Genomic DNA, 10,372 nt, shown 5'->3' with positions numbered 1-10,372 from the left:
TGGTAGCCGTTCACTAGAATCGAACCCCCGACCTTCCGATCATGGGGCGACCACTCTACCTACCTACTGCTCATTTTAACGGTACAACTGACTTTAAACAACAAAAATGAACTGAAAACGAAAAGTGGAAAACCAGAGCTGCTTTACAGAGACTCATTCAGCATAAACATACTGCAAATATTTTAGTCGTACCTCTTTATGAATCAGTCCAAATGTGCACCCATAGCCCTGCGCCAGAGTCCATGTAAATTTTGTCAAATTTAGATAACAGTAATCAGGACAAACCACCAGTTAAACTGTCAGAGTCTGCGGCTCTGTGAGCACATGCTGTAAGCCGAACTACAGACTTTTCCTGTCATGTCAGAACCGTCAAAGAAAGAACAAAGTCCCGCTACAGGAACTTTAAATTCGGTGTAATTTTATATTTCACAGTTTCTGTGCAGCATTTGAAGGGAATCGAAGCTTAGCTTCAGCTCTCGGTACAAACAGATGTTTGAGACTCACGGGTGAAGTGGTTCAAACAGGCGATGTCGATGATTTTCCCCCGAAACTTCATTTTTTTTATCCAGACAGCAAAATTTAATCTTCCGCTTGGGCTTCAGGCGGGGAACTTTTTCATTTGTTTGGTCCGTCTGTTACTATGGTCCGACGGAAACAACAGCCACCTGGAAACTGCTAATCGTTCCACCCAACGAAAGGAGAAAACAACCGGCAGAATTAAACATGTGGCCCGGGGACCAAAACAGGACCCCTTAAATGGTCTGTACAGCGGCAGAAAATTGTAGTAATTGAGTCACTGGTTTCTGGTGCGGTCTATATTTTTGCTTATGTTGAAATCACACATCACAATGTTTTTCACACAAAGATATCATGTCTCGTTAAGTATTGGTTATTATATAACAGTTTTACACCCTTTTTCTAGACCAATGAAAACACAAAACCCGCTCAGAATCAGCAGGCTGCGCACACTGTGGCTCGTTTTTTACTTTTTGATGTAATCTTAGGATCTTAAGTCTTAAGAAAAATTATACTCAGACAATCCTGTAAAACACAGGCGTTAGAAGTTTAACTTCTAGAGAGAAAAAAGCCACAACTTTTAAAAACCTTATTTTGGTCCAAATTTATAATTATAGAATGAGAGAGAGAGAGAGAGAGAGAGAGAGAGAGAGAGAGAGAGAGAGAGAATTTGTGGATCTGGAAATATTTTCTCGTATAAATTTAAGTAACACCAGGCTTGTGTAAATCTCATGTTTCTTTGAAGATTTACACAAGCCAACATTTCACCATCAGACTGAAACAAGTTTGTTCACATTCACTCTGTGATCCTGTATGTTCTTTTTTATGCGCTCATTTATCGTCCCTAACTTTTCTGAACTGAGTTTATCGCTGACACACATCATTTGTGATTTTCTTCCACACTGTTTCTAAAAATAAGGAGCTAAAATATTTGTGTCTCTTTACCAGCTGAAAAACACCTCAGTCGATCACAGTCGGCTGCAAACACAATTCCTTCCTTCAGTCCTGTGTGTTTGCTGACCTTTCTTTGTGTCAAAGTTCATTTGTTTCTGTTAGAAAAATAAAGGCTTGATTCTTATTTATTCTGTCACCAAATTAAAATGATCTCCTGTAATCTGCAGGCTCATTTGTTGTGAAACAAAAACATTCCAGCTCTACAAGCTGCTTACAGATCTGGACTTGAGTCAGTTTGGAGATTTTCTCTGAGCACAGAAGCTGAGAGGCCAGCGAGGCGAAGCACTTCAGATAGTCTCAGAGGTTTGAATAAAAAAAACATACTGTTTAGGTGTTTTCTGACCCACGTGTAAAAACTGCATCCGCATGAAGCTGATAAGATAGATAAACATAAAGTTACAGATAAACTTCAGTTCTTCTGATTTTCACTCCAAATATTGTTTAAATGAATCAGCATTTGAAGGGCCAACAGGGACAGTGATGCTTAATAGAAGGAAAACACATCAGACTTGCATTTCAGAACTTGCTGTGATTTTAAACAGGTTGCTATTTGCCCTTAAAAAGAAAAAAACCCCTCAACGCTGACTTGTTCCTTCCTCAGCACTTTAGACAAATTTAAAAATTTCCTTTTACCTCCAAAATTTTAGAAAACGTGTTGGAGAACCAGCTCCCAGTGTTTCTACCTGCTCATTATATTTTAGGTAAGTTTCAGTCTGGTTTTTGTCAGTTACTCTACTCAAACCGCCCTGCTCACAGTTTCTGATCATATTTAATTGCACAGATAATATTCGGTTCTTGTTCGTTGGGCCTTTCTGCTGTCTTTAGGTAATGATGGTACTCTGATTGAATGTGGGTAAGCATCTCTGAGTCAGCTCTCAGCTACATAAAATTCAAACCGCTGAATGACGTGAGACTGTCTGTCCGCCAGGACTGACTTCATGTTATAAGAACTGGTCAGCATCTGTCTGTAAATGCACAAAAACCTGAAGTTCGTATCTGTGTCCCTGATAATGTTGTTGTGATGGTAACTGAGAGGTGTGAGGAACCTGGCCCTTACTTTTGATCAGTTTTGATGAGCATGTTGGCGGTCCTTTACAAACTTTGCCAGTTTTAAATGTGTTCTGTCTCAGTGTGAAATTGAAATGACCTTTCATGCTTTTATTTTATGACCCCTCGTTTGCGTAACTCTTGACCCTTTTAAGGGGCCCAAGCCCTAGTTTAGAAACCTTAAGAACGAAACCTGCTGACTGTAAAAAAAGTACTTACATATTCTCTGAAATGTGGCAGAAGTTTCACAGTAATGTTTACACTTGATCTTGATTTGCATTACATACTGTCTACCCTTGGTATGCTGTTCTTTGCTTGTAATCAGATCTGAAAATGAAACCCTTCTTGTCTCATTAATCTGTTTTGTTTTGAGAATAAAGTTATTTCAGCTGATCCCTGTAGTTTATTCATCTTTGTCTATCTTTTCTCTTCCTTTTTTCCTTTATCATTTTTGCAGCATTCATTCACTTTAATTGGATGACTCCTTTAAAGCGGCTGCCGCCTGACCCTTCATCCTATTGGCTCTCTGCTCTCATTGGTGACCAATCACAGGCCGCCGTTTTTCATGGATTCTCCATAGTTCCTCTCAGCTGCTTCTGGCTCTAGCAGCTTGTCGAAGCTTTGCTTCAGCTTGCTGTCTGACTGTTTGAATCTTTGACTTCACGATGGCACCGCTGTCCTTCCAATCCGGAGTGAAATACGCCAAAACGCTGCTGCCAGAGACTCTAATGAGGTCAGTTTGTTAAATGTTATCAAAGTTAAAACCGAGTTTTATAAATTTAGTTTAGCTATCTTAAATCTGAAGATTAGACAAATATTAGTAATTTCACTCAAGCCAGCTGTACATCAAATTGTATTCAGGACATTTTTAGACTTTGCAGAGAAAGCTGTGTGTGTGCAGAACTGCAGAAGAAGAATGGCAGCCGCTCAGGAAATAGGATTATTGAACCTTTGAAAAAGTGAAATCAGCTGAGAGGGTTTTTATAGATGTAAGTCTCAGGTTTTTAAGACCTCCGACTGGACTATAAGATTTCAAACTGTAATGCAGTCAACTTTGAATGACCTGCAGGTCCATGTCCACAATCCAGACCACCATCTCTCGACACATGCTGCCCCTAAATCAGCCTCGCTGTTTCAGAGTGTGCACATACAGCCGGATGCGGCGGCGAAGTTTGACTGTGTCTTCTCTAGATGAGCTCCTGGAGCAGGTAAAAAAAAAAAAGCTGTAAACTTTTTTGGACAATAAACAGCAGTGTGCATAAGTCTTGAGGCAGCTCTCACTCCTTCATATTTTGTTAAGAAAATGAGAATAGGTGCAGTTAGTATTTGAAACATTTGCAAACATGGAAAATGGAAAACAAGGCAAAAACTGAGTTTGTACAATTCCAACAAACTTTAAATTCAATTTTTGGTTATTCTTCATTACAACCTGAACCCTCTCAGGCACCTTTTCTTTTGGATCAATTTGATCATGTAAATGGGGAGTTTTCTTCAAACATCAAGCTATTTATGACTTTGGTGCTGGGACCAATTCTGTTTACATTATACATTCTTCCCTTGGGCAGTATCATCAGAATACATAGCATACATTTTTATTGCTATGCAGATGATAACCAACTCTATCTATCTATGAAGCCAGATAACACACACCAATGACCACCAATGAAGTTGACCACAATATGCCCTTTAATGCAGGTATGAACCAAATATGTAAGACTGCTTTCTTCCATTTGTGCAACATCTCTAAAGTTAGAAATATCCTGTCTCAGAGTGACGCTGAAAAACTAGTTCATGCATTTATTACTTCCAGGCTGGACTACTGTAATTCTTTATTATCAGGAAGTCCTAAAAACTCCCTGAAAAGCCTTCAGTTAATCCAAAATGCTGCAGCAAGAGTCCTGACAGGGACTAGAAAGAGAGAGCAGATTTCTCCTGTATTGGCTTCCCTTCATTGGCTTCCTGTTAAATCCAGAGTTGAATTCAAAATCCTGCTCCTCACTTACAAGGTCTTGAATAATCAACATCAGTATAATGAATAAAAAAGCATAGAATTAGCTGAATTGCCAAAGAGATGCCATTCCATGCATCTAAAAGAGAAGGACGTTTGGCTAAGGACGTTTCAAGGACTTAAAATTCAAGTTTAGAGTTACTTAAGAGTTCAAGTTTAAATGGCACTGGAACTATAGTGGAAAGCTCAGTGGTAACTTTATTTTCCCCAGTGGGAAACTTCAGGTTTTTCCCCCCCTAGTATGTCCACACATCAAACAACACACACAAAGAGAGAGAACAGCCCAAATTGTACCCAGATTTGTTTACCCTAACCTCAACACCTTTAGACAAATTACCATGTTATCATGTACTGTAGTGGCATAATGGCAATGCATATACTTGTCCGGAGGTTGAACAAGTAACACCAAAAATGATTCTGTCCTACACCTCCAGCATCTCCTTCTCATAATGGACATGTGTGTCTTGATCTAGAAGAAAAGATAAGACCCTGCTTGACCCAGGATCTGCAAATCAAGTGGTGGCAGTTACTGAAGTAAAAAGAGCAGCTTGTAAACATGATCATCACCATAGAAGTGGGTAACAGTAAAGCAGGAGAAGATATGTGGAATGATGTGGTCACCCAGATTCATAAAGTCCTGGATAAAGCCCTGGAAAGAGCAAAACCAGGTAGAAAGTCTATGGACAAGCATGTTTGATGGCAACAGATGATCAGGGAGAAGGTGGCCTTCAAGGTATGGTTTCAAACACAGACTTCAGCTGACTTCAAGCATTACAGGGCTTTCAAATCAGCTGTAAAGTGGGTCTAAGAGGTCCAAGAGCAAGAGTACTGACTATGATCTTCTCTATGAGGAAGTGCATTTCACATCAGGTGCAAAAAAAAAAATCTACTGCTTGGCCAGTCAAAGTTCTAGCTCACCAGCACAATGGTGCCCAACTGAAAAACCAAAGGCAACTACATGTTTAAATTACCACCTAATTTGGTTCCTTTGTCACAACGTGTAAATGTTTGAATGCGTCGCTGAAGGCGACCTATGGAACATCATTAAAATTAGGCCCAATGGTTTCATCAAAGGCTGTTCCACAATAGATATATCACCCATACTGCAAGGTTATGTAGTGAGTGACACTGAGAGAAGAACATGGCATTCCTGGAGATGGAGAAATCATTCAACAAAGTGCCTCACGAACTCATCTGACATGCACCTTGTCCCTGACATGTGTCACTATGCACCTGTTAATCAAAGTGGCCACACCCCCACTAATGGTAACTTTAGGCCTTAATAGAATCTAAACAGGTGAATCATGAAAACATTCTCATCCTGTACAGTTGTTATGAACAGACGAAGACATCGTCAGATTGTGACTCTTTGAACTCATTCTCCTGATTTGTGTCCCAGGCAGCGAGGGTGTTCATGATGTCCTGCCAGTTCCTGACTCTGGTCCTGGAGGAGGACGGGACTGTGGTGGACTCAGAGGAGTTCTTCCAGTCACTGCCCAATAGCACACTGCTGATGGTGCTGGAGAAGGGGGAGATGTGGACAGAGAGCAAGGTGAGAGCAGAGATGATGTTCATCACTGCGGCTGAGTGTCTGTGTGCATTTATGAAGTGAGATGATCTCTCTTCACTGAGCCCAGGAGGGAAGAACAGACAGTAAATGGATCAGGAATTAAATTATTCTTCTTAAATAAGCCTTTTGTTGCCCAGAATCATGTCATTTTTTTTTTAATAAAAGAAAAAAGTTTTCTGAACATGTCGGTGTTTCAGATTATTCCATGCTTCCGTCAGCCAAAGAAGAGTGGGATTGCCAAACTAACCTTGGATCTCTACAAACTGCAGCCTAAAGACTTCCTGTGCTGCCTCGCCATCAGGGCCACGCTGTATGAGACGTACACGCTCTCGTACGACTTCAGATTCACCAGGATCAAACGCATCCTCAAGTAAGCCGAGCCTGATAACAGTAACAGTCTCAGCAGCATTAATTTAATTTATATTTTCAGTTTCCAGTTTAAATTGTTCAAAACTTTCAAATTCATAACTGGCTAAGTAAACTTCTTCTGTACGTTTATATCTGTTTCCTTTTCTCCAATTTTGACACAGGACTTTCTGAACACTTTGCAGAAACTATCCAGTTATTATGAGGTGTTTGTAAATAAAATCTGACACGAATAATGTTAGTGCAGAACCAGCTTCCAATCCAGCCCCAACACAGGAGAACAGTTAGTGTCAGCACCACCCCCTCAAGTGGCTGTGGAGGTCTGTTGTGTGGGGTGGCAGTCATCTGTATAGCTGCTGCAGAGCAAGAAAGTTGAAGGAAGATGATGGATCCTTTCTCTTTGGTTCTTGGCCCTCTTGGCTCTCTTTTCAACTCGCTGGTCATTCCTGGTACATAGACTAATAACACACTCAGGAACAATCCAGAACGGCACTCTGGCAACTTCACTGCAGATAAATCTGCTTCATGCATATAACTATGCATGGAGTTCATGTTTAATGTGGTGCACTGTGGTGGTGCTTCCAGGTGATGACAGAGATACTTGCTCTGTAGTGACACAATAATGACATCACACAGCTTGTGTGATGTCTAAAAAGCTGTGGTTACTGTGCTTCAGCATGTAGCCAGTGCTACAATATCGAGCATACACAGAGTAAAGTGGCAGGTAATTTCAAAGAAAGATGTAAAATAGTGTGCAGTGATTAGTTGAAGTTTACAGTAATGACAGACAATCATTCTGTACAATGTGATAATTATAATTCTACAACTGTTTACAACTGTTTATAACTTGCATAGTTCATATTTCTGCATAGCTTTATATTTCACATTTCTGTATAGTTTTCATATTTATATCCTGTTCATAGACTGTACATAGCTTGTACACCCACTACAGCCTGTACATACTTATAGTTATAGCATATTCAATAACCTACCTTCATACCATGTACATTGTAACATACCCATAATAGACCCATATTTTGTACCCTCATACCTATAACAGACCCATTTCTGTAATGTATCTGTATATTTATATGATTGCTAATATAGATTTTGTAATATATCTATGTTATGGCTTAAGCACTTCTGGATGGATGCAAACTGCATTTCTTTGCCTTGTACTTGTGACATGTGCAATGACAATAAATTTGAATCCTATTCTAATGAACAATGTTGGACTGGGAAAGAGCGGCTGTGGCGTTCATGGTCAGTGTTTGGTTACGTCAAGGGTAGCAGACCTCACTTTAAATTTAAGATTATGATGCTGATTAGAGTCACCGAATTGCAACTTTATACTAGCTTTATTCAGTCTACGCATTGGAAATCAGCCCTAAACCTCAAGTAACATTGCTTATTATGACTTCATTTGACTACATTTTTGTGTTTCTGTCTTCAGCTCGCTGTTGTGCAACATCACCTCTCTGACCAGACTAGCCGGACAACTGCTGCTCTGCACATCCTCCTCACTACTGCAGTTCACTGGAAACGCTGGCCGCTAAAGCCATATCTCTTTTTGTTAAAGCAGCTGTTCAGGCGGATAAACTACAAAGCTGGCTAACACCCTCAGGCTTTCTTTGCATTACCTCCCTTGACAAATCGTAGGGCCAAGACGCGGGGCAGCCCAAGTAGAGAAATCTAGATATCCCTCTCTCCAGCCTCCAGTTTATCTGGGGGGAGACGCTAAGGTGTTCCCAGGCTGGCCTGGGTCTGCCAGACCTCCAAGAAGGACATGCCTGGAAAACCTCACTTAGGAGAGGCCCAGGAGGCATCCTAGTGAGATGCCCAAACCACCTCGATTGGATCCTTTCGTTGTGGTGAAGTAGCAGCTCTAGTCAGAGCCCCTCCTGAATGACTGAACTCCTTTCCCTATCTCTAAGGCCTGCTATTAAAACATATTTTCCCAGCACAGAATTTAAAATGCACTTTAAACATGTAAATAAAAGAATTTGTGAAAATGTGGCCTTCGAGCTGATTTTTAAACCAGTGCTCTGAACATAACCTCCTCCCAACCAGGGTATGTGTTCATCATCAGTTACCATGGTGAATTAGCTAGGTAAAAACAGAGACACTATAATGACACAGGAAACTCTGACTTATAGCTCCAGATAGCTCAAAAGACCATTAATCTGGCTTGTAGTACACTCCTCTGCTGAGGTGGGACTGACTGTAATCAATGTTCAGACCATCAGTTTGTGTGTTTGAGACAAACTAGAGAAAACTCGTGTTTGATTTTCTCTGCCTGAATAACGATTGTGTTTGAACTGTCTACATATGGATCACTTATGTGTGTTTCCATATAGCTGGGAACATTTCTAGACTTTCTATCAGGTCAGCATTTTCCTTCAGATCTGATTTCAGCTGGAAAGATTTTTGTATTGAATGGGGTTAATTTGTTTTTGTAAAACAAATATCTGACTAATAAATCAACAACTCTGTGCCCATTTGTGTTTTTCCATTGCACTTCATCCCCACAGTCTGCAGTTCTGTATAGTGCCTCATTACTAAAGGGACAACTCCACTAGAGTTTAAATCACTGGGATGCACCGCCATTTAATTTTAGAACTGAAGGCGTTTCTTGGATGAAATCCGCTGGACCTAGCTAAAGATCCAGATGCAGTATTTCACAGGGAGACAAAGGAAAGAGTTCCTGTTCCCATTTAGAGGCAAAGTCGCCCTCTACAATGTACGCAACAGACAACAGAGACATTTTTTTATTTTCCTTCTTTTTCTCTACTCTTGGTCTGCTGATTCAGGCTGAGTGAATTAAAATTTAGAATTCTATTTGCTCACATTATTTTATTATTATATTCAGAATAATAGGTGGTAGAAATGTTATTATTGGTGATACCTTTACTCTCTTACTTTGAGCATATTCAAGAGATGATACTTTTTTACTTTTATCTTAAAGTAAAGAAGTGAAATCAGTACTTCAGCTTTCACTGGAGTATTTTTTAACAGTAGTACCTGTACTAGCAGCTCAAAGAGCATCGAGGGCTCCTTTGTTGTTGTCTCTCAAAGAAAGCACCCTCACGTCTTGCCACCATTTCTGTGCACACATGCACATGTCATTGGTACTAAGAATAAAGTACTCTTCATCTTAGGACCTTCATTCTGCAGCAGTGTGAAGAACCAAGAGCACAAAGCTACATGTTTGAGGCTTCATTAAAGCCTCAAACTAGGAACTGATGTTTTCTTCATGCAACATGTCTTCATGGTTCATATCCCATATGAACTCGATCACGTCTTTTTCCAAATTCAAACTCTTCAGAAGTGCTAGTGCTCATCTCTTAATTCATGTTCAACTGGTCTGCATAGAAATGCAAAGTTCCAAGTTGTCTCCCTGCTCGTCCTCTGTTCTTTTGATGCATTTTAGGAACTGACACCTCCTTCAAGATGAAGCCATTAGCAAACACCCGACTAAACACCCGAGGCTGCTTTTATAGAGATTGACAGACCACGTGACTTTCGCGCATTGCATGCCGGGAACCCGTGGCAAAACAATCAAAGTACCGCATCAAATGCAAGCATTTGCAGCACCACAAAACGTTCATTCGCCGGTTTCAATACCTTCTTGCTTTTTCTTTGCCCCCCAAAAGAGGAATGTACAAAACGAAGGAGAACAATGCCGGACCGTACAAAGACAGACTCGACGAAAAGGCAAAGAAAAGGTACGAGGAAAAAATCAAAGGAGTGAAAGGGTCAGACCCTTACGAGCACACAGAGTGGACAAAAGACGTTAGCGTGCTGCCCAACTTTCACCACGCTCAGATTTATAATTATACGGTTCTTGGAGTGAGTGCATACACTCATGAAGTTTAGTAACTTCAGGTCACTGCAACAAGCCCAGGTACAGT

At 40.5% G+C, this 10,372-nt stretch overlaps 2 protein-coding genes across 4 annotated transcripts in view; one reads left to right on the top strand and one right to left on the bottom strand.

Moving 5' to 3' along the window:
- Positions 1 to 643, bottom strand: part of hus1 (HUS1 checkpoint clamp component) — a 5,688-nt gene extending 5,045 nt beyond the window's left edge. For all 3 annotated transcript variants that reach the window (XM_063483426.1, XM_063483424.1, XM_063483425.1), the window contains exon 1: positions 505 to 643. In XM_063483426.1, coding sequence (XP_063339496.1) covers positions 505 to 556 — 52 coding nt within the window. In that variant the 5' untranslated portion in view covers positions 557 to 643. The remainder of the gene's footprint in view (positions 1 to 504) is intronic.
- A 2,465-nt stretch (positions 644 to 3,108) lies between these two features.
- On the top strand, positions 3,109 to 8,933 carry cidea (cell death inducing DFFA like effector a). Its single transcript, XM_063483684.1, has 5 exons — positions 3,109 to 3,250; positions 3,587 to 3,725; positions 5,925 to 6,077; positions 6,293 to 6,465; positions 7,915 to 8,933. The coding sequence occupies exons 1-5, from the start codon at positions 3,183 to 3,185 to the stop codon at positions 8,015 to 8,017; spliced, it is 636 nt and encodes a 211-aa protein (XP_063339754.1). The 5' UTR covers positions 3,109 to 3,182; the 3' UTR covers positions 8,018 to 8,933.
- Positions 8,934 to 10,372: the final 1,439 nt, after the last annotated feature.

Source organism: Pelmatolapia mariae, linkage group LG9 (assembly GCF_036321145.2).
Source record: "Pelmatolapia mariae isolate MD_Pm_ZW linkage group LG9, Pm_UMD_F_2, whole genome shotgun sequence".
Classification (NCBI taxonomy): Eukaryota; Metazoa; Chordata; class Actinopteri; order Cichliformes; family Cichlidae; genus Pelmatolapia; species Pelmatolapia mariae.
Note: the sequence above shows the minus strand (reverse complement) of the source record. Positions and strands in the feature narration are given on the sequence as shown.

Excerpts from the sequence above, each read along its gene's own strand:
- cidea (XM_063483684.1), top strand. The coding sequence starts at position 3,183 with ATGGCACCGCTGTCCTTCCAATCCGGAGTGAAATACGCCAAAACGCTG. Across the intron at positions 3,726-5,924 it reads TAGATGAGCTCCTGGAGCAG|GCAGCGAGGGTGTTCATGAT; the intron begins GTAAAAAAAAAA and ends TTTGTGTCCCAG. Across the intron at positions 6,466-7,914 it reads AGGATCAAACGCATCCTCAA|CTCGCTGTTGTGCAACATCA; the intron begins GTAAGCCGAGCC and ends TTCTGTCTTCAG.